Source organism: Oryx dammah, unplaced genomic scaffold, assembly GCF_014754425.2.
Source record: "Oryx dammah isolate SB20612 unplaced genomic scaffold, SCBI_Odam_1.1 HiC_scaffold_26, whole genome shotgun sequence".
Classification (NCBI taxonomy): domain Eukaryota; kingdom Metazoa; phylum Chordata; class Mammalia; order Artiodactyla; family Bovidae; genus Oryx; species Oryx dammah.
This window is the reverse complement of record NW_024070210.1, coordinates 14,491,587-14,515,320: the sequence shown is the minus strand read 5'-3', so window position 1 is coordinate 14,515,320 and position 23,734 is coordinate 14,491,587. Positions and strand designations below refer to the sequence as shown.

The window sequence follows — 23,734 nt, the reverse complement described above, 5'->3', positions numbered from 1 at the left end:
TATATCTTCCTTGTCCACCTCCTGAAAGGGTAAGAAGGAATGTGTTCTATTTAGTGTGTGTGAGGCATCTACATATCTTTCTGAGAACCATCACTCAGTAGAGAGGGATCTCAGGTTTAATTACAGCAGATGTGAGTTAGGAAACCCAAGATGGGGCCCCAGTGCCAGGACCCGCCCCTCCTTGGTTGTGTCTTCAATAATCTATGCAGCTAAGATGATGTGACTCACCAGTTAGCACAGTGTCAGGCACTGGGTGGAACAGTCGGTAGCTATTGATATTAAGAGGAGGCTAAATGAATGCCTCCCCTGTCAACCTCACAGAAAGAGCATATCCTTGTGCTGTCACTACCATTAGGGGTAAAAGACGTGAACTGAGAACTACGTGGTCCCCTCTTTTCCTGGGCAGTCCATCCTTCTAACGCCCTTTCCTCCAGTGACCAGGCCTGAGGAACTGCTCACCTATAAGGCCAGGAGAGACATATCCAAGTGTCCAAGAATTCCTCACCCCCAGACCTCTGTCTCTTCCCCCGTCTCCACAGCATTCTGCAGGATTACAAGTTCATCCACTGTGGGATGTCCCCCAAAGAGTCCTCAGTGACCACCATCGTCAAGTCCTACCACTGGAGGGTAGTCCGTGCCCCACACCCCAAAGACATTATTTGGTAAGCCCCCTCTGTCTGTCTCCTCTCCCTTGAGCTCTTTGGGATGGAAGAAGGCTGTAAGATGGGGAAAAGAATCAGGGCCTGTCCTCCTCCTTCACATACGGCCCCTGCTGGGCTGTATCTCTCCTGGGCATCGCAGCCTCTGCCTGCCCCCAAGCCCACCCCACCACAAGCACAGAAGGCACCCAGCCTTTGGGGAAAAGGTTTTCCCTGCGGAAAGAATTCAGATCATTCTTCTGGCTCACCTGTGGGATGTATTCAGAGCCTTACAAGTGGCGTGATAGGAAAAGGCCGAGGGCTGTCGCATGCAGGCATGGGCCCACAGGGAAGCCTGGTCCACAGCTGGCACGCAGAAAGCAGCGTGGCTTGTCTGAGGGCTGAGACCCAAGGTCCTAAGTGCGACTCCCTCCTCCATCCCACCCAGGAAACACCTGTCCGTCCGCCGCTTCCATTGGTGGGCCCGCTTTATCGCAATCAACACTTTCCTCTTCTTCCTCTTCTTCTTCCTCACTACGCCTGCCATCATCATCAACACCATCGACTTGTACAACGTCACCCGCCCCATCGAGAATTTGCAGGTGCCTCCTCCACTCAGGCCAGGCATGGGGGCCCCCCGGGAGACAAAGGAAGAGCTCTGGCGAGGATGGGATGGGGGGCCCCACTGAGACGTGACTCCAGAGCGCACAGCTGTGGCCCTGGCAGTGGGTGTACATGGTGGCCCAGGGTCTCCCTTGCTCTAAAGAGGATGCGTGTGGGCCACTGCCCGTCTTAGGGACTAAAGGGTGGGGGAGCCTTAGGCAAGTTCTGGGCTGAATCTGGGGGGATGGGCTTGGAGGACTTCTTTAGATTGGGTCAAGCTAGAGGTACAAAAGAGCAGCAGAGGGTGGGGCTAGCGTGACAGCTCCGTTCACCCCACGTTCTCTAGAGCTGAGGGCCTTGGAGTGAAGATAAGGCGGGGGTGGGGAAGATGGAGGTTAGTTCTAGAGCAGCCCTTCAAGAGGAGCAGGCCCTCTGGCTCTGGTTCCACTCGCCTCACTTCTGGACACACAGACCCCGGGTTGGTCCACAAGAGCCGTCCCTGCCATATGCATAGAGGAGTTCCGAGGAGTTCCAAGTTCTGTAGCCTCAAGGCTCTTGCAGTGATCCTAGAAGGCCCCTTCTTGCATGTTATCCCCACGCCTGTTCCAGCAAAACACACGCAGGCACGCACATACACGTGCACACGCAGCACACACACACGCACACACACACACACACGTGCACACTTGCAATGATCCTAGAAGGCCCCTTCTTTCATGTTATCCCCGTGCCTGTTCCAGCAAAACACACGCAGGCGCACACACACAAGTGCACACGCAGCGCACATATGCACACACACACATGCACACACATGCACACAGTCAAGCCAAGCCTTTGTGCTGCTGCTTCCCATTGCCCCCCTCCTCTGTCAGCTTCACAACAGGCCCCAGGCCGGGGCACCACAGCTCTGCCCGGGGATTCTCACACCACACCCTCCCCTTCTCCATCATGTCTCACACAACATCGCAGTAAAAGCAGTGTCTCCTTCCTCAAGTCTGAGCGTCTCCCCCCCAAGTGACGGCAGGTGGCGGTGGGGTCAGCCTAGGCCATCCCTCCAGTGACCTCAGCATAGGAGGCTTGCATCCCTTGGGGATGCCCCTTGACCTTGAGGTGTCAGCCTCTGGCTGCCCCAGCCAGGCAGAGTCTGAGTTAGAAAGGCCCCAGCCTACTGTGCAGCCTGAGGGACACGGAGTCTGCTCTGGGACTGAGCTGGAGAAGTGCCCAGAGGTGTGGGAGAAGGCCGGGGAGGCCTATGAGGGGGAGAGGGCTTCTTGCATTGACGTCTCTCTGCCCCACCTCCATCCACCCATGCAGAGCCCCATCGTGACCCAGTTCTTCCCGTCTGTGTTGCTCTGGGCCTTTACAGTGACACTGCCTCTGATCGTCTACCTCTCTGCCTTCCTTGAAGCCCACTGGACCAGGTGAGCTGGGGGCCTCCCCCTTATCCTTCCCTTGGCACCAGCTTCTTCCCCCACTCCCCGTCCCCACCAGTCCTGTGCTCCAGCTTCCTGTCTTACCTGGGGAATGGAATTGATGCAGGATGGCTGTGATGCCCAAAACCATCCCCAAAAAGTAACAGATACTTTTGTCTTTGGAAAGAGGGGACTGGTTTGTCTCAGGGATGCTGAGATACCTGAAACCAAGCCCTCCTCAGGCTGCTCCCTCATCTTCCAGCCACACACTGAGGGCAGAAGTGGCCAGTGCCAGGAATGCCAGGGAGAGGGCAGAGGATGGGAGCGAGAGAACAGGACTTGTCTGAAAAACGTTAGAAGGGCTGCTACGGTCATCGCAGAGGAGCCCATGCCCTCGATCTGACTGAAGACCCGTGTAGCCCGTGCGGTGCCATATTTTAAACAAAGAGCCCCTCCCTGTTTATTAGCCCTAATAGTTCTGTGGTAGGAGCTAATTAGTTAGGAAGTATTTACTATATCTTGGGGCAAAATGGACCTGCTCTGGACTGAAGGCTGCATGGGTCTCAAAAGTTATTTCTTGCCCCCAAAGTTTCTATCATCCTATCAGGCAGTAAGCCAGGAGGTTTCTCTTAACAGAAATCCTTCCTGGGCTTTCCTATGGCCAAGGCTCATGCTGCTTATTGAAACGCTGCAAGGATTCTGAGTATTGTTAGTGATGTCCCTGCAGCAGGGGCGTCAAGTGTATGGTATGTGTGAGCCTCCCCTTCCCTTTCCTCTGCCCACAGCAGACATCACTAGCTGATCATGCCATTCTTTCCTGCTGCCCCCAGACACAGCACGGCTCTCAGTGTGCTGTGGAGATGGTGTTGGTACGTGCTATGAAACTGCTTTCTAGCCCAGGTAGCCGTCTCTCTCTCTCTCCATTCTGTAGTCAGTCATTTGGTTCTTATCATGTCTCTCTTTGTTTCCTTCTAGAACAAGTCAGAATCTGATCATAGTGCACAAGTGCTACGTCTTTCTGGTGTTCATGGTGGTCATTCTGCCCTCTATGGGACTGACCAGGTACCTCACCTCCAATTTATCTCTCCTTTCTCAACCAGGCTCACCCTAGAGTCGGAACCTCCTCCTTCAGATACTGTAGGCCCACCTGTGGTTGCTGCAAATCCATTCCTCAAATGACAGTCCAGTGCCTGTCATGAGCCTAGCATGAGCCAGGTATCATGTGAACTCTGAGCAGTCAGCCATGAACTCTGCCCTCAAAGTGCTTATCATCCAGCTGGGGAGACAAGCCATACCTCCCAGCTGCCTGGCAGCCCAAGGTGGAGGAAATGGGCAGTAGAAGTTCAGAAGAGGGAGAGAGCTCTGTGGGAGAAATGGCTGGTGAAGGTTTGCTAGAGGGGAGGCCTTGAGTGGAAAGGTCAAAGAGGCGGGGGCAGGGTGGCCAGCATTAAGAAGAGAGGCAGTGTGGATTGGCCAGCTGGAATATTAAGGTGCGACAGTCTTCGGGGAGTAGGCAAGGGTGGTTGGAAGGAAGGAAGCCAGCCCAAGAGAAATTGAACCCCAGGCCTTAGTTCATCGATTCACTGACTGGAGGGTCTGCTTTCTTCTTGCTTCTAGTTTGGACGTCTTTTTGCACTGGCTCTTTGACATCTACTATCTGGAGCAGGCATCCGTCAGGTTCCAGTGAGTACTAGAGTGCATGTTTCAGACGTATTCCCAGTGTTCACCGGGGCTTTTGTGGATTCATACCAACTGGATATGCCTATCCTTTATCTGCTCATATAGGTAGAGATGAATGTGTGCCAACACTCTCATTAGGCAGCTTCTTAACATTTCCTGTGCCATGAACCCCTTTGAGGGTAAAGCCCAGGACTTCCTCCTCTGAATGAAGTTTTTCAAATAATTGTAGATTCAAAGGAAATTGCAAAAAAAAAAAAAGTCCTATATACCCTTCATCCAGTTTCCCCCAATGGTCACATCTTGCATAACTAAGGTCAGTATCAAAACCTGGAAAGTGACATTGATACAATTCACAGAGCATGTTCAGATTTTGCCAGTTTTATATATACTCTGAGTAGATTTCTTATATATTTTTTTAATTAGAAGATAATTGCTGTACAATGTTGGTTTGATTCTGATTCGATTTCTTTTAAATTTTATTTATTTTTGGCTGTGCTGGGTCTTCATCGCTGCACCAGCTTTTCTCTAGACTGAGAGTGGGGGCTGCTTTTTGTTGCAGCGTGGGCTTCTCATTGTGGTGGTTTCTCTTGTTGAGGAGCACAGGCTCTAGCATTTGGGTGTCAGTAGTTGTGCAAGTGGGCTCAGTAGTTGCGGTCCCCCGGCTCTAGAGTACAGGCTCAATAGTTACGATGCACGGCTTGGTCGCTCTGGGCCGTGTGGGATCTTCCCGGTCCAGGGACTGAACCCATGTCTCTTGAACTGGCAGGCAGATTCTTTACCACTGAGCCACCCAGGAAGCCCAGAGTTCTTTAAATGTACAAAATACCTGGGCTATAACAAAAACCGGTTATGTCAAAATATAGTTACTGAAAATATTTTAGAATTCAAATGTATGATACAGTCTGTGTTAATACATTTAATAATAGGTCAATGCATTCTAAATGGAAGCAAGCAAAAGTTACATTTTATTGTTTTAAAGCCATCCATGTGAAAATTGATGTTACTTAGCTAAAAGAACATTCAGCTGGAACAGAGGAGTGGATTTTTGACAAGGCAACATGCAGATCTTGCTGGACATCCAGCCAGGTTCTCCTTTTGTTTGGCTTTGTTTTGTCTTCAGGGTTACAAATGTTCAAAGTCCCAATTTTTCAAAGATGTCGGTTGCCAATGCCACACAGGCTTTCATAGCTTGCTTTATAGGGCAAGAGCCAGAATTCTCCAAGCTCACTACAATTAAACTAAGCTTAGTTTTACCCAAGATGAGTGAGTTCATCTTTGGCTAGGTCATTGTTTTTAATACAGTTTGTAAATATATGAGAAGGAGAAGAATTGTGAGTTTATGACTCAACTTTGATGCCCTCAAGAAAGAATAGCTTTTGAAGGAGTTCTGAAATATGTGCAGGGGCTCACAGATTTTTCTTCTTGAGAGAGTTATCAGAACTGTATAGACAACAGAGATGCTTGGGTCACCAATGTGAGAACAGGCAATGTGACAACCCATTCAGGTGGCTGAATGGCTCTTAGTTGAAGCTGGCCAGCCAGCTACACGTGCGCAGACAGGAAAATCTCAATCATGTGAATTTAACATGTCTAATTTAGTGGCCTAATAACTAGCATCATTTTGGAGATGATGAATACAAATGGTATTGTGAGCGCTCAGCAATAAATACAACATGATATGAAAATACCTCACTTCAACTGGCGACATACTCACGGCCATGGCTGACATGCCCGTGATTTGTTGCCTACGCTTTTAATGGAAGGAAGTGCTAAACTGAAGAAAGTGAAGATGCAGTCTTTTCCCTATTCAAGGTCAGTTCAGTTCAGTCGCTCAGTCGTGTCCGACTCTTTGCGACCCCATGAATCGCAGCACGCCAGGCCTCCCTGTCCATCACCAACTCCCGGAGTTCACTCAGACTCACGTCCATCGAGTCAGTGATGCCAACCAGCCATCTCATCAAGGTCACAGACCCCCAAAAGTCTACCTATGAACACTCCAGGGTCTGTGGATCCAGTCAAACAGCCCTTCTTTATTTTTGTTTTCTTTAACAGCCCTTCTTTAGATCAAGCCAGTACATGTGTCTCCTAACCCATCCACACTTGCTGTACACCACCCCTATCCTTCCTCCAAAGGGCCCTTTTTTAAGTTACATTGGGCTGGAAACTCATGTATACAGTCGGCCTTCCATATCCACAGATTCCACATCTTCAGATTTGACCTACTGCAGATCAGAATATTCAGGGAAGAAAATTCAAGGAAGTTTCCAGAAGCGAAACTTGAATGTGCTGTGTGCAAGCAACCACTTGCATAGCGTTTAGTTGTATTTACAGCTGATTACATTGTGTTAGGTATTACAGATAATCTAGAGACAGAGTACTCTGGAGGATGGGCATAGGTTATCTGCAAATATTATTGACATTTTCATATAAGGGACTTGAGCATCCCTGGATTTTGATATCCACAGGGGCTCCTGGAACCAACCACCCACGGATAACAGGGGATGACTGTATTTGAAAGCTCTTCTCCCCATCTCTATCCCCAACCCCTGCCCATCCCTTCAATTCTCTTCCTCTCTCTCCTCTTTGCTCCCAACGTCTCTGCCCTCCCCCTCTTCTCCGGCTTCTGTGGCCATCTCCTGCCCTCCTCCACACCCAGGTGTGTGTTCCTGCCAGACAATGGCGCCTTCTTTGTCAACTACGTCATCACGGCAGCCTTTATTGGCACAGGCATGGAGCTGATGCGCCTGGGGTCACTCTTCTTGTATACCATCCGCCTCATCTTCTCCAGGTCGGAGCCAGAGAGAGTGAACATCCGAATGGTGAGGGCCAGGCCCTTGCCTGACACAGCCTTTGGAGCTTCCCTTGGGTGGGTGTTGGAGTGGGGGGTGCCTGTTAGAAGTGTGGAGCAACCTGAGGTTGGGAGGCCTGGTGGGCGGAAGGGGCCAGGTGCTTCTCCGACACCAGCCTTGGAGGGGAGGCTGCCTTGCTGGACGAGGAGCTGCAGAAGCAGCCAAGCCAAGCGGACCCTACCTTCTGCCCCAGAACCAGGCCACGGACTTCCAGTATGGGCGCGAGTACGCGTGGATGATGAATGTCTTCAGCGTGGTGATGGCGTACAGCATCACCTGCCCCATCATTGTTCCTTTCGGTGAGTCGTCCCTGAGGGGCCCCCTAGGGGGAGCTGCACCCGCCGTTGCAACTGGGAGCCCCGAAGCATCCAGCTCCCTCCTGGCTCATGAGGAGACCCAGGGCCAGCCGATCAGAAGGGCAGGGAAGGGGGCCAGGTTGGTCAGAGGGGCCGGGATTGGATGGCTATTTACAGAGGATGCTTGTTAGGGAATGACCACTCACCAAAATGACAGAATAGGTGCTAGGATTCAAGGGAAGCAGCTGGGCATGCGAGATTGGCCCCACAGGGCTCCCACAGCCTGTCCTTGGCCCCCTTGCCACTGTGGCTGACCTGTGTCTGGCCTCTCGGGCCGGGGGAGGGAGGGTCTTGGGATGGCCTCTGAGCCTGCCTCCATCTGCCGGCCCCCAGGGCTGCTCTATCTGTGCATGAAGCACGTCACGGACCGCTATAACATGTACTACTCGTACGCGCCCACCAAACTCAACGAGCAGATCCACACGGCCGCCATCCACCAAGCCATCTTCACGCCGCTCCTGGGGCTGGTTTGGATGCTCTTCTTTTCTGTCCTACGCTTAGGTACGTGCCGAGCCCCCCCGGCCTCCCGGCCTCCCCGCCTCTGTTCCCCCATCGCTCCGTCGCCCCTCACCGAGGACTCTTGCTGAAGTAGACCAAGCCCCGGGAGGAGTGAGGTGTTCCTCGTGGAGCACAGCCACGCTCAGCGCCTTCTGTAGGCCCAGCGGGCTCGTGTTAGAGTCCCGGCTGACCTTGGAAGTTAAGGGTAGCACCGGTGTGGTCCAAACCGTATACATTTCAGTTTACAATTTTCAGGGAAAAAACAACAACAACAAAAACATCCTACTCCTTCATTCTAACTCAAGGCTGGCAGGAAATAAAATATCATAGTATCTGTCATCAGTCAGTTCAGCTCAGTTGCTCAGTCGTGTCTGACTCTTTGCGACCCCATGGACTGTAGCACACCAGGCCTCCCTTTCCATCACCAACTCCCTGGAGTTTACTCAGACTTATGTCCATTTAGTCTGTGATGCCATCCAACCACCTCATTGTGTCATCCCCTTCTCCATCCGCCTTCAATCTTTCCCAGCATCAGGGTCTTTGCCAATGAGTCAGTTCTTCATATCAGGTGGCCACAGTATTGGAGTTTCAGCTTCAATTCCCTGAAGGAAATCAGGGTTGATTTCCTTTAGTGTTGACGGTGGGTTTATTTTTTACTCCAGGGTATCTTCTCAGGGATCAAACCCTTGCCTCCTGTATCTCCTGCACTGTCAGGGAGATTCTTTACCCCGAGCCATCTGGGAAGCCCCTGGCAGACTTCATTTTTTAATAAGACTTTTCTGCTAGGTATAAAAGACTACAGATTTATTATCAAAAATAGGAAAAAATGGAAAGATTAGAGTTTGAATGCCTATCATCTCACCTACAGCCTCCTGTCTGCTGCTCCCAGACCTCACTCTGTGCATGTGCTTTAAAGGACATGGCAGAGTAGGAGGGGGTTTACTGATCGACTTTACAAAACCACGGCCCCGTTTTATTCTAGTCGGACTCATAGCCTGAGTTTCTTCACTGAACGTGATGCTCTGAGCAGTTTCTCCCATTATTAAAATACTGTTTGAGTGCATGGCTTTTAATGGCTGCATTAATTTGCCGGTTTTAGTCAGTTCACCGTTGTTGGGATATTGAAGTTGTTTACCATTTTTTGCTTTTATAAAAACACAACGATAAACATCATTTTGCAATAACTTCCAACTGTAAAGACTGCTTTTTAATATTCATGTAGTTAGAAAACTGCTGTCATGAAAAAGTTACCAAACATCCCCAAACGAAACATAAGTGACTTTTAAATTCTGAATTGCTTTTCCGTGCTATTAGCACATATAATAGAGTATGCTTACTTCAATAGGGCTTATGAGAGTTAGACAAATTTCATATGATATTGCTTATATGCGGAAAACGATACAAAGGAACTTATCTGCAAAACAGAACCAGATTCACAGATTTAGAGAAAGAATTTATGTTTAGCCAGGCGGAAGAGCAGGGAGGGACACAGTAGGAGTTCGGAATGGATATGTACACACTGCTATTTTTTAAAACAGATAACCAACCTCAACCTACTGTGTAGCACAGGGAACTCTGCTCAATATTCTATAATAACTTGTATGGGGGAAAGTATTTGAAAAAGAATGGATACCTGTATATGAATAACTGAATCCCTTTGCTGTACACCTGAAACCAATACCACATGGTTAATCAACTGTAGTAGTAGTCGTGTTAGTCACTCAGTCGAGTGATTGTGACCCCACAGACTGTAGCCCGCCAGGCTCCTCTGTCCATGGGATTCTCCAGGCAAGAATACTGGCGTGGGTTGTCATTTGTTTCTCCAGAGGATCTTCCTAACCCAGGGATCGAACCTGGGTCTCCTGCATTGCAGGCAGACTCTTCACTGTTTGAGCTACAGGGAAGTCCACTCCAATATAAAATTTAAAAGAATTTTTTTTAAAAAATCAGGGGGAAGGGCTTACAAGGAAAGGTGTGGTAGTCACTGCATTTGGGGACAGGGATATAAATGAGTGACCTGAAGGAGTGACATAAATGACTCAGATACGTCCCAGGGACTGTGATATGGAAGGTAGCTGACATCTAGGGGTACATTTAATGGGCACCTAAGTGGCTATTTAAGTAAATGAATTTTTTTTCGTGGAATCCGCCAGATGCTGAAGTCTAAACTGGTCAGGTAGCACAGAGGGATGATGTCCCTGGTGGGGCTCATAGATTATGTGGTTAAGAGGAGAGCTAGGCAGAGACATCTCCACCCTCCTGAACGGGTGCTGGGCCGGGGCCCCAGGCATATGTCAGCCGGGCCAGCATCTCTGTCAGCGCCCCGCACACAGCTCTGGTCCTCAGGCGCCAAGCCCACACCTCTCCTTCTCCTTGCAGGGTCCCAGCATGCCATCACCATCTTCTCCCTCACCACCCTTATTGTTTCCATAATAATGGTCTGCGTTGCCACCTTCCTGGGGAAGATGTCGAAAATGACTAACTATGAGGTGAGTTGCCAGCCTGCCTTTCCTCCCGCAAGTTCTCCCCAGGGCACACACAGCTTGAGGATCCCCCCCGGCCTGGGGCGCCCACAGCATCAGGGCGCTGAGAGGCTCTTGCCTTTCTCTCTGATGGTGGTGGGATGGGCAGACAGTGCTGGGTGTGTGTACTGTGTGTGTCCTTGCACTGGCCCCAGAATCACGCCTCCCAGGGCAGAAGACAGTCATCCTCTCCTCTTCCCCGCTCTGATGTCTCCTCCAAACCACAGGCTGCTGGCCCATCCCTCCTACGATGTGAGCCTGTCCAGCCGCAGAGCTGCTGGGGCCATTCCAAGGGATGGAGGGTTGAGAAAAAGGACGGAGTGAAGGAGTAAAAGAGGGGGTGGTAAGGATGATACCCTGGGGAAGGGGACCAGTCATCTCACTGTGAAGCATCTCAGGATACTCTGATCTTGCCTGGAGGGGAGGCCTGGCTCTCTGGGTCCCATGACTCCTTTGACTCTTTGCCAGCATCGTTGTTTAGTCGCTAAGTCGCGTCCGACTCTTTGTAACCCCGTGGACTGCAATACACCAGACCTTCTGTCCTTCGTATCTCCCGGAGTTTGCTCAAACTCTTGTTCATTGACTCAGTGATGCCATCCAACCATCTCACCCTCTGTTGCCCCCTTCTCCCCCTGCCCTCAATCTTTCCCAGCATCAGGGTCTCGGGGCCCAGTTATTAGAGAAGGGAGCCCATCCATGCCAACAGAACTGTGTGCTCTAGATCAGCACTTCTGAAGTGGGGTGACTTTAGAAGTGCACTGGAATGATTTCCAGTGGACTGAAACCTTTTCTGTTTTTCCTGGTTACACCTTTATTTTTCTAGTTGACCTTGTTTATGGCAGCCGACACAGGATTTTCGTTTATAATAGCGAATTGTTTCCTTTTCAAATGAATTTAAATAAGAAAGAAAGTTGACTTCCAAGTACTAGCATCCTACTGAGCCGAAGAAGGGAACCTCTGAGAAGAGGATCTTCTTGCTTCTGGTGGTCCCATCTCTGGGGTCCTGGCATAGGCGCTTACTCCCTTTCTCCCCGGACCCTCCATCCCCTGGCCTGAGTCCGTGCTAGCAAGCGCCTGGGCAGATGGCATCTCTGGCTCTTCCCAATGCAACAAGGTCGTGGGATCTGGTTGCTCAAGTGTCCACTCCAGAGACAGAAGGTGACCTCCATCTCAGATAAAAGGAAACTCTGGCAGGGAAGAGGGGATTGTTGACGTCAGGGCTTCTCCTGGAGTCAAAGCAGCAGGCTCATCTTTGCACCACAGCTTCCCACAGCTCCTTCCAGAAAGGTCTCCCCAGCATCCCCGTCTTCACTCTGTCCCCCGAGGGTTCAGCCCGGCCAGCGGGGCTGCAGGTCTGGAAAAACAGAAGATGAGTTGAAGGGGAGCGGGGGATCTGAGGTTAGGGTCTGAGGTTAAGCCTGAGGTTAGGGTCTGAGTTTCTCTGGATATGGGGAGGGAAGCGGGGCGGGGGGCATTCACTGACCCTCCCTGTCTCTCCCACTGCCACAGCCCGAGGAGATGGAGACCGTGTTTGACCTGGAGCCAAGCAGCACCTCCTCCACGCCAACCTCCCTTGTGAGTCAGTGCCTTTGCCCTAGGACAGGTCGGGGTCGGGGAGTGGGGTGCTTACAGGGATGGGCTTCTCCAGCAGCCTTGTGGGTGCACCAGCGGTTAGAGTCCACCCTGGGTATCGGGGAGGAGACGGGGTGCCTGGGACGCCCCCCTCTGACGCAGCAGGACTTGGCCCAGGTCAGATTGTTGCCGTGGCCCTGGCTGAAGAGCCTTCAGAATGATAGAAGATCCAGGAATTTCTCCAGGACACACTATAGAAGGAGCTCAGAGAGGAAGAGAAAGGGCAGGGCGGATTCAGCCTCAGCGAGCTCAGTCGTGTAGACGCAGGGGCCTGCTGGGGTCCTTCGGCCTCAGGACCGAAGGCTGCCGCCAAGGGCGCGGGTGCCAGGCAGCGTGGCGCGGACAGAGCTGCCGCGAGCTATTGGAGGTCTGCACGGAATGGTAAGACAAGTGAGCCCGTCAGCTTGAGAGGAGATGAGGCTGGACTCCGAGTGCAGGGGTCCCGCAGGCTGGGTGCTGGCTCCCACCTCCATGGCTCAGCCTGGAGACAGGCACGAGTGCACACCAAAATGCGGCCACAAGGGTGGATGCCAGGCTGCCGTGGCATGCACTGAGCTGGGTACTGGATTGGCCCATGCCCCGATGCCAGGGTGCCTTGGAGGAGCATTGAAGAAGAGCACCAGCCATCCCTGGGCACTCAGGGAAGGCTTCCTGGAGGAGGGGAGGTCTAACCAGACTCCAGGCACAGGAGAGTTAGGGGTTGCTGGATGGAAGAGTGTGTCGGGGAGAGCACTCAAGGAACAGGACCAGCCTGTGCAAACGCCCAGAAGAGAGAATCCAGGGCATCGGGGAACCAAAGACAGTTTTGGGCCAGGTGCAACTGCAGAGCAGGCAGCACTCGCAGAGTGGGTGGGAGAGGGGGCCCCTTAGACAACAGTGGGGGGACGTGCCCACGCCGGGCGCACAGAACTACAGGCCTCGCTCTGAAGCGAGCCCCACAGAGAGGGCCCAGTGAGCTCTGGGGGATGGCAGGGGGGATGGAGCTTCAGTACCAGGAGAGACAAAGGCTTCGAAGCAGGAGTCTCTCTCCACGGAGCATTTCTCCTAGGACCCTTCTAAGATGACCCTTCCAGAATATTGTCAGCAGTTGGTTATTGAAACCTTGCAAACTAGATGCTTCACCATTCTTGCTCTTGCTCTTTACACTTAACCCACACAGTGGGGCGGGGGCGGGGGGTGTTTATCCTCATTTTACAGATGAGGAAACTGAGGCTCAAAGACCTGACTTAATTTAGACCCTAGGGTACTACTGTGCAAGAAAATGGCAGAACAAAGTTTGAACCAGGTCTGCTAGACTCCAAAGTTTGACCTTTTTTTTTTTTTAAGAAATTACTGGAATTGATTTTTTAAATCTTTCATTATTATAAGAGAGATTTCTGAGCGTTGTAGGTAACTATGGGGGAAAAAAAAAGCCAAAATAAGAAAATAAAAGTCTATATTTCTACCACCTACAATGACCACTGACACCTCAATGTATATTCTTACAGATATATATTTCTTCTAAAATGTCATAACACTGCACGCTGTTTCATAACCTGTTTTTAGTTAACAATCTCCGTCTTCCTACATATATACGTTTTTACCTCTTCAAATACCTAGTCCATATTCAACTTGCCCTACGGTTCCAGAAATATATTTTACAGCTTGTCCAAACCAGGATCCAATCCAGGGTCTGTGCTGGATTAATCTGGCCCCTGCCCATGTCCCTTTTATTTCAGTCCCATCTCTATTTTATGACTTGTTGGAGAGACCAAGCCTATAGTCCTCCAGAAGGCCCCGTCTTCTGGCTTTTTCTGGCCGTTTCTTCATGGTATCTTACAGGAGGTTACAGTATCTCCTGTATTTCCTGAAAACTGGAAGTTAGATTCGAAGGCTGGAATTGAAGATTCAAGTTCAACACTAGGGCCTAGAACATTACAGGCGGTGTCACGCGAGGAGATATATTATATCCCATTTATTGCCATTAATGATGCTAAAGTGACCCCCGGGCTCAGGGGTGACTGCTGGCTTTTTCCATTTTTCAGTTACCATTTTTCCTGGAGGACCCAGAAGTCACCTATGGGGTTGACTCGGGCCCTGTGAAAATATCTAAATTCTATCACAGAAAAAAATGTTCCTTCATCATGTAGGGCTCTTTAGTCTCACTCTAATAAATTCCTACAGAAAAGGTTTCATTCTACCCAATAATTACCTGTTTTCAAAATAAGGAGTTGGTTTCAAAGTCCCTTCAAAGGACAACAGACAGCCCCATCCCTGTTACTTCTTGTGTTTTTCTATTCGGCTGTTGTCCCAGGCATTCTTGAGCCCAGGCCTGGACTTCACAGATCTCATGACTGAGACCTCAGATGGCAGCCTCGGTTTCAAATCCTCATTCACGGACCAGCCAGTGACGCAGCCCAAGGGTGTTGGATGCATCTCTGAAGCTGCGGTAGAAAGCGCACTAGCTCAGGAATGGGGGTTCCCCCCCAGACCCCAGTGTCAGGGAGCCTGTCATCTCCCCTTGGGTTCAGCCAGACCTGGAACCGAGACTGAACGGCATGTGTGGTGAAGGAGCAGTGGGCTGGGAGTTAGGAGACCGCTGACTAGTCCAGGGAGCATGTAGATGCCCACTATGTGCTCGAGAGCAACCGGGAAGGCAGACTGGGCAGGCTGGCCAGGATGCGGGCTGCCAGGGGAGGAGGAAGGAGCCACACCTTAGAGGGCAGGGGCCCTGAGAAAGGTCGAGCGTCAGGGTGGGGTGGGCAGGGTAGGGGGGAGGGTGTGCCCAGACGGACATGACCTCGCCTCGCCCCAGGTGTGACCTCGTCTCATCTCCCTTCCTTGTCCTGAGCAGCTGTATGTGGCCACCGTACTGCAAGAGCCGGAGATGAACCTGACCCCCGCCTCCTCCCCCGCCCAGCCCACCTACGGCACCATGAGCAGACAGCCGGAAGAGGGAGAAGAGGAGAGCGGTGTGAGGGCCTTTTCAAGGGAGCTGGACTCGGCCCGGTTCCAGGAAGGGCTGGAACTGGGGGACCAGAGCCAGTATCACTGACCAGGACCCAGGCCTCCACCTGCCAACTCCAGCCAGGAGTGGCTGCCAGGGGAAGGGCCTGGCAGAGAGAGGCAGCAGGGTGCCCTGGTCCGCCCCCCCAACACATCCTGCAGACTTTGGGAAGGCTCCAGCGGAGCCCTGGCTGTATCTCTAGGCCACGTGGAGGCCCCAGCCTGCTGACCAGCTGGAACGGGAGATGCTGGGCAGTCTAGAAGGGCCCCCCAAGGATGGGATGGAGGATATAGGCAAGCCTCGCCTCTTGGCAACAGCGGCTGGAGCCCAGAGCACAGAGACTGGAGACTTGGAGGACTTTCCTGGGGTCACGAGGGAGGTGTGCCTAAGGGAGGAGGCAGGAAGAAGACTCTCTGGGGTCTTCCCCACCCTTCCACCAGCTGCCCTGCCCGAGGAGCTTCTGCGGCTGCGCTGCCCCCCACCCACCCTCCTCCCAGCCCCATCCCTCCCCTGCAGTCTGCGGAGGACCCGAGACACAGAGGACCACCTCCTCCCAGCTTTCCCGCATGGAGAGCCGCAAGGAAAAAGTCCTGCACCCCACCGGCAGGAAGGGATGGGTGAGACTGTAGATGGGAAGGAGGCGACTGACCCCCTCTCTGTCCCCCGCTCCTCATCAGGGGTCCCAGGAGCCGCAGGGTAGAGACTTGTTCTCTTGTCTGTCCCTGCAAGGGTAACGGGGCTCATTAAATGGGACCTGTGTGCGTTCTGATGAAAGCAACCCGGGCTGGTTACTGTCAGGCGGGAGGGGCAGAGGCAGAATTCATGGAGTTGGCTGGGGCGGCAGGGAGGAGGGGGTATCTTCTCCCAAAATGCCAAGTGATAAGAAACCAGATATGCCTCCCCCAAGCCCCAGGGCCTAATGAGAGGACCTCCAAGGTCAAGGATGTGGCTGCTGAGAGCTGCCCCTGCCTTATACCCATCTGAGTGCCTAAGCCCCCAGCCAAGGTGGGGGGCCATAGCTTAGGGTAAGAAGCCCACGCTGCAGACCAGGCACTAACTGGCCTTTCCCCGGGCTCCAAGCGGGACCCATATCTCCTCTCTGGGCCGCCCTGCACTCAGCTGAAGAGTGCCTCCAGCATGGTCCTGGCTCAGACACTGTAGATTCCCTGTGGGTGGTGGGGTCGGGGGCGCCGTGTTCCCCCGTGGACAGGCAGACTCAGGCTGCCCTCCCAAAGTGGCCACCACCCGGGACCTGGAGGAGCCGAATCCTGAGTAGGAAGGACTCTGGTGGCACCCTCGCCACAGGCAGAGAGTTGCAGGCCTCAGCCTCCGGGTACAGGTGGCCCACCAGGACCGCCAGGCAGCCAGGCCGAGGGAGAGACAGAGAAGGGCTGCAGGGGCCTCGGTGGGGCGGGATGAGCCGCTCCAGGTGGGGTCTGTGTGCTCTAGGGCTTTCCTGAGCTCTGTCCTCCAAAGGCCTGGGTCCCTGTGGCCAACCTCCTGAAGGTGGGCACTCGGGTCCCCCTCACCTGGATGTTGGCCACCAGCTCCTGGGCACACGGGTGCTCCTGAGCTCAGATCACTTGAGCCTCACTTCCACTCCCCTCGCTGCCCACATCCTGGCTCCAGAAGCTCCAAGATTGACCCCAGAGGAGAAATAGCACTTGAGGGGCAAGAAGCCCTGCTCTGCCCCCACCCCACACCACCCCACCACCGAGACCTCGGCCCGGACTTCGGCACGAGGGCTAATTTCCAGAGAGAGCCTGGGTCAGCTGGGGGGAGGAGGGGGTCTTACCCCTTCCAGGTCTGAATAAGGAGGAAATTATCCCCATAAACCCAGGCCCCACAGGCCTGCTCCCCAAACATTTCACCAGCCGTCAAGGGGAAGGGTCCTCTCCAGAGCAGAGCGGTCAGGACCCCTGGCCTGGAGCCCTGTCTGCCACGGGAAGATGGTGACTCCAGCCCCCCCACCCCCCACCAACCCCCAGGTGTCCGGCAGGCATGTCCTACCAGAAGTTGGCCTGAGGGCTCCCTCTCTCTTGGCACCTCTTACTGACATCCAGCCCCTGTCTCGTGGTCCCCACTGGACCATTCCTGTGGCGACTGCTCTCGCCTGGTCCCCCTAAGTCTGCGGAAGCTGCGAATGGGAAGGGTCCCAGCAGATGACACAGAAGCAGGGCTGAGGCTGCCTGCTCTGAACCTGGGTCAAAGGCGGCCTGGTTCTGAGAGAAGATGGGGAGGGTACTGGGAGTGTTGGAGTCCCCTGGCATCTCTACTCTTCCCAGAGACCCAGGGCAACCAGCCGGGGCCCCGGCCACAGCTGCTCCACCTCGCGCAGCCGCTGCTGGGGGCGTGGGTGAGCCTGGGGCCCACCACGGCACAGCCAGGCCCTCCTCGGGCATTTCCCCTCCAACCTGCACCCTCAGCCCACACGGGTCTCACCCGCTGGCCTCTGCCTACCACCATCCACCCCATCCACAGCCCCCTTCCCCACCCGCCACCTGCCCCATCTGTCCCCCACGGCCTCCCCCGACCCTCAGAGCCTCAGATCTGCTCCTCTCTGGAGGGAGATGCCTCCCAGACCAGGGATCGCCTAGAGTCTTCGAGAAGCGCCCCTCCCTGGGCCTAGGGCAGCTCCACACCTGCCTGCCTCTTCCTCAGATGCTTCTGGAAGCAAAGTGCCTATTAGCAGCATTGCATCCTCTGGGGACCCCAGTGGGGCGTGTGGACTTCCCTTGGCCACCACCACTTAAGGAATGTGCCAGAACGCCGAACCTTCTTGTTATTAACGCTATGACCGTGCCTTGAATAAACAAATCCTCCCAACCTTGGCTGGCCTGTGCCTCTGCGTCTGAACCTGCCCAGCAGGGCCTCCAATCCATCTGGAAGGAGCCGGAGGTCCCGGAGAGGGCCAGGCTGGAGCACACATCTTGCGCTGTGGCTTTGGCGCCTGGGACCGGAAGCTGTCCCCCTGGGAATCCCTTGAGCCCTGAGGCTTTCCCTGGCCCCTGGTCTCACAGGGGAAGAAGGCCTGGCAAGGGCTGCCTGGTGGTCTGGAGAGCCCAGAAGTGAACCTGCTTCTTTCTTTCCACTGCGGGTGCTCTGAGAGTCCCCTGACCCGTCTGCTAAAGGTGTGTGCTCAGTTGTATCTGACTCTCTGCGACCCCACGGATGGTAACCTGCCGGGCTCCTCTGTCCGTGGAATTTTCCAGGCAAGAACACTGGAGGGGGTTGTCATTTCCTACTCCAGGGGATCTTCCTGACCCGGGGTTGAACCCGTGTCTCTTGTGTTTCCTGCATTGGCAGGTGGATTCTTCGCCACTGTACCACCTGGGAAGTAGATGAGAACTTTCTGGTCCTTGAGCTACCTAAGAAGCCATCAGGCAGCCTCCACTGGGCAGCACAAGCTCCAGCTGAGTGCTGTGCCCTGAGAGCTGGCTCTTGGCCTGATGAGTAGCTGGACTTGACCCATGGAGGACCCCAGCAGAGGCAGCAGGCGAGGCTCAGGTCTGTACCAGTCTCCGCCAGTGACACAGGGGCAGGGAGAGGTTAGGGAGACGTTGGGCACTTGGGCTGCCACGTCAGGCCTGAATGGAACAAGAAAACCCTCTAGCAAAGGGTAGTTATGTCAGCTGTCATGCCCATGACAAGGAGGAAAGCTTCCCTACCCTGGGGGACAATGACATGTCCTCACCTAGGAGACCAGGATTCTGGGCCTTTCTCTAGGCAGCGTGATGTCCCTGCACTGGTCACCTCATCCTGAAAGCAGGAGGACGGGAAGTCAATCACTCAGTCCATTATTGAATGGAGCAGATTCAGCTACAGGGATAGAGGGAATGGGGCATGGAGGGGGGCTTCCTCCGTCACTGCCCCATGTGAGGGCAGAGGACACTCTCAGGGCTCGATTCCCAAGGGGTGCTCGGGAGCACCCTTGTTGGACCTTCTCCCCAAGTTTTCATGGTCCACTCATGGGGGTGGGCCCAAAGCTCCCCATGGTGTGAGCCTGGCCAGGGGCCCAGGCCCCAGGCCCTTGACCCCTCTCCTCTCAACACTATTAGTTTCTGAGTAGAGTCAGATGAAATCCACAGAGACACTTCAGTGGAGAGGAGAGCAGGAAGACCACGCTGGCCGGACAAAAGGGGCTGGGTTCCACGGCCTGGAAACAGGGATGGGGGATGTTGGGGAGGGGGAACTGGGCAGATGGCCAGGAGGGAGGCCTGGTGCCAGGGCAGTCCGGGATGCCAGCTTCATGGGGCTCTGCCCAAGAGGGTGTTGGAGCACCACCCTGAGTGCCGGGCTGGGGTCTGCAGGGCTTGGGAGGAAGCAGAAGGGCCCTGGGCTCCTGGAGGCTCTGCCTGTGGAGGCCAAGCTTCTGGCAGCTCCCTGCCACCCTCCCAAAGCCATCGGGGAACTCTGTGCTGGCTGACTCTGCCAGCAAACTCGCTCTGTAAAGGCCCTGGGGAAGCATGGCAGAGTCCAGCTTCTGGGAAGACAGCGCGCAGGTTTTTTTTCAACAGAGGCTGTTTTCTGAACATCTGAGATACCGTGGCCTTGACAACCAGCAGCCCAGCCTCTCTCAAGCCTCAAGTACTGGGTCTCTATTCCGGCTGCCGGTGGAAGTCTCCTTGGAGATTGTAAACAATCCCAACGTCCAGGCCGCCTCCCTGAACAAGCCAGAATTTATGAGGTGGGGCCCGATCACCTCTGTTTCACACAATCCTCCCAGTGACTCTGGGGTGCAAGAGAGTTGAGTGGGTGAGGCTCTTCTGAAGCCATCAGGAAACCATCCCAGCCTCACGGAACCAGGGCAGCTGGTCCCAGCACCTCACACCGCCTTCACCTCCGGGAAGGGGTAGCCCTGTAGCTGCTGGTTGTCGTTTAGTTGCTCAGTCATGTCCGACTTCTTTTGTGACCCCATGGACTGTAGGCTCCTCTGTCCATGGGATTCTCCAGGCAAGAGTACTGGAGCGGGTTGCCATTTCCTTCTCCAGGGGATCTTCCCAACCCAGGGATGGAACCCACGTCTCTTGCACTGACAGGCAGATTCTTGACACTGAGCCACCAGCAAAGCCCCTGGTAGCCCGTACCTAGTTACGAATGCACAGGCTGGATAACTTCTCGTCTCTTCACTCTGCCTCCAAAGAGCTGAAATAGCAGGTGCCTGGCAGATAACCAAAGATTAGGCCCAAAGAAGCATTTGCCGTTGGGCTTACAGTGAATAATGCCAGCGGGGGGGACGACTTCTGCTGTAATCACCTTCCTTGGCAATAAGTACTACTGTTGGGTCGGAGAGAGACACAGACCAGCCTCGGGGGTCACTTCCACCTAGCTCAGCACCTTCAGCCATGGTTTGAACCCGCCCCCTCCCCTCCCCTCCAAACACAGAGCCCAAAGTGCCTTTCCTGACAGCCTTCCCATGTCGATTGCAATGGAATGTAAGTGCAATTAACACATTTAGTGGGATGTCAGGACAGGCGCTTTGAAGAGAAAACCAGAGCAGGATGGGAAAGTGTCTGGAGATGGGGAGGACTTGGGACAAGCTCCGGGGGAACCAGACACATGAGCCAGTGGAGGTGGCGTGAACGGGGTGGGGAAACAAATGGATGAAGGGGCCAAGGACCAGAGAGGAGGCCGCAGTGGCCGGAGCAGAGTGAGCGAGGGGCAGAGGAGTGAGGGTGGGGTCTGAGGGGGCAACGGGGCTCCGTGGGCCAAGCACTGGAGGATTCATAGCAGGGAAGAGACACCTCCTTACAAGCCACAGGGAGGGGACAAGATGGAAGCAGAAAGCCCCCTTGGAGGGGCTCTGATGAGGGCAGCCTGGAGCAATCACATGGTAGCTCAGACAAGGAGAAGGCAAGTGAAAGAGGAGAGAGGAAGTGAGATTTGGTACAGGGCTTGCAGATTCCTGGATAGATTCGACATGAGGTTTGAGCAAGGAGGTAAGGATGACTCCCAGTTCTTCAGCCCGAACAACTAAGTAAACTGGTTCACCACGGTGGAGAAAGCTGGGAAGGAGCATGTCTGGGAAGAAGACCCAGAGCTCCACCTGGGTTGTGTTACCTTTGAGATGGTGCCTGATGAGAGTGTTGGGCGGGTGGCTCGAGACAGAGTCTGGAGTAGAGGCGAATTAGGCTGGAGGGGTGAACTCTGGAGCCCTCAGCATCCGGATGGTGTGGAAAGTGTGGGACTGGCCGCAACCTCCAGGGGTGCAGGCGGAGGCAAGGAGGAGGCCAGAGGGAGATGGGGAGAAGAGTCTGCAAGGGAGACTGAGAAGGAGCCACAGAGAGGAACGGGGAAGCCAGGAGAGCCTGGCGTCCCAGAAGTCAGGGAGGAAAGCGACTCAGAGGGGAAGGCGTGGGGTCACCTAAAACACACTTGACAGTAGAGACGGGGCAGAGACGGGTGAGCTCAGAGACGCCACCAAGAGGCACCAGCCAGGTCAAATGCTGGACGGGCTGTGGAACAAATGACCAGGTTTCACCCACAAATCAACGGCACAGGGCAGAGAGCAAGAGGCTGGAAGAAAACGAGACATTTAAGGGGCACAGCCAGATACGGTGTGTGGCCCTTGACTGCATCTTGAATTGAATGAACCAGCTGCAGAAAGACATCTCTGAGATACCAGGGAAATTCAAATATGGACTGTGCATTTGGCGATGTTGAGGAGATAACTGTTTATCCTGGTAGGTACATTGATGGCGTGGGTTAAGAGGTTAAAAAGAAAATTGGCTAGAAAACCATATGGAAGACCTTATGGGTGGAAGAACACGAAACCTGGGATTAGCTTTGAAACTGTCCAGCAAAATTAGAAGTCAGGAAGAGGTCCTGAGTTGCTCAATGCGGATGCAGGGGTGAAGGGTACCTGGAGATCCGTCAGGCTCTGATTTCTGTGTATGTTAACACGTCTCCATAAAAAGTTTAAAAATAAAAAACTGCTCACCAAAGTGCTCAAGTCATCCAAGCGCCTCTGAGCAGAAGAGCAAAATGAAGCCTGGGATGCAACTCCTGAGTTGGAGGATGGAGGCTACTGGTGACCTTGATGATGAGCTGGGGGCTGGGGAACGAAAGCCTGGCTGAAATGGGTTCCCATCCTCTCACAGGAGTGAGGACATGAGAAGGACAAGGAAGGACAACTCTTGGAGACATGCACAAGTGCAAGAAAGACCTTCAAGAGAGGCGAAAGCACCCCGCTTAGGATGGCTCCAGACACATGGTGGGGGGAGCAGCCCATCCGGAGCCAGGTCGCCCCGCCTCCAGTGTGGGTGTCAAGCCGTCAGAAGCCTGAGGCTAGGTGTGGCCACCTGAGTCTGAGCCACTCTTTGATCACACAGCAGAGGGGGCCCCCGCGTGGGAGCCTGTGGGGCTCAAGAGAAAAGTCCCTTAGATGCTCCAGTGGAGAAGAGCCTTCCTAACGTGCTCCAGACCCAAGGTCTGCAGTCACAGAGCTGGGCAGGCCTGGCCCCCAGAGCTTAACAAAAGTGAGGCCCTGGCTCCAGCTAGGGAGGCTGTGCTGGCACTGGTGGCATTGGTCTTGGGCTGAGAGAATCAGGCCTCGGGGTGAGGACAGCTGGCCCAGGTGCAGCCCCTCCAGCTACTCACAGCCCAGCTCCAGGGCCCCACACATTGGAGGCCAGGAGTAAGCGGGGAGCAGGCAGGGGGTAACCCCAAGCCTGCTTGGATGAAGGCCACTCTTAAAGTGTCTCATTCCCCATTCACCTGGCTCTCTCTCTACGGTTGCCTGCCTGTTCCTCCTCACACACACACACACACACACACACACACACACACACACACACACACTTACACTCACAGCTGTTCTTCAACTCCAATATGTACACCCTAGCTTAACACATATAGTCTCCCTAAAAAGTCCACTCTGGGATTGGCACCTACCCCTCCAAAGAGGTTCTAGAAGCTTTCTTTGGAAACCCTGCACGATTTGTTGCTGTGCGCTGTTGTCCTGACACCTAGCCCATTCAATTCATGGCCTCACACTGTCCACCAGCGGGTGGGCTCCCAGACCCCCGGCCAGTGAACTGCTTCACACTCCAGACTAGTGTGGGTATGTGTTGAAATAAACCAACCCCCAAATGTGTAATGGCACAAACACAAGTTTGTCTCTTTCCTGTAAAATTAAAATGAGTGAGCCCCTGCACTACATTCAGCGGAAGCGCTTGGATGCTGCAAGGCACTTCTAATTAGGGGGTGCTCTCCTCCAAGCAGTGATCCGGGACTCAGGCTCCTTCCACCTTGTGAGCCTGCCACGTTCAAGGCACGGCCCTCAAGGTCACTGACATCTGCATCAAGATGACTGGAGGATGACAGAGCACAGAGGAGCAGGCAGGAGTTTGGGGGACCAGGTCTGGAAGTGGTACACATGTCCACACATTCCACTGGCCTGAACTCAGTGGCACGGCTCACCTAAATGCAAGGGACACTGGGAAATGTAGTCCGGCTGTGTGCCCCACGGCCAGTTTCCACTGCAGACCCCTCGCTCCATCTCAGCCACTGGCTTCCCCACACCCCTCCCTTCTTTTCCACCCACTCTGGCCTTGATC

General features: G+C 53.9%; 1 protein-coding gene across 3 annotated transcripts in view; it reads left to right on the top strand.

Moving 5' to 3' along the window:
- Positions 1-18,007, top strand: part of TMEM63C (transmembrane protein 63C) — a 61,583-nt gene extending 43,576 nt beyond the window's left edge. For all 3 annotated transcript variants that reach the window (XM_040226010.1, XM_040226009.1, XM_040226011.1), the window contains 11 exons: positions 540-662; positions 1,087-1,240; positions 2,556-2,662; positions 3,629-3,715; positions 4,271-4,336; positions 6,990-7,152; positions 7,376-7,481; positions 7,872-8,039; positions 10,416-10,525; positions 12,068-12,133; positions 15,024-18,007. In XM_040226010.1, the coding sequence (XP_040081944.1) occupies positions 540-662; positions 1,087-1,240; positions 2,556-2,662; positions 3,629-3,715; positions 4,271-4,336; positions 6,990-7,152; positions 7,376-7,481; positions 7,872-8,039; positions 10,416-10,525; positions 12,068-12,133; positions 15,024-15,224 (1,351 nt within the window). In that variant the 3' untranslated portion in view covers positions 15,225-18,007. The remainder of the gene's footprint in view (positions 1-539; positions 663-1,086; positions 1,241-2,555; positions 2,663-3,628; positions 3,716-4,270; positions 4,337-6,989; positions 7,153-7,375; positions 7,482-7,871; positions 8,040-10,415; positions 10,526-12,067; positions 12,134-15,023) is intronic.
- The last annotated feature ends 5,727 nt before the right edge of the window (positions 18,008-23,734 follow it).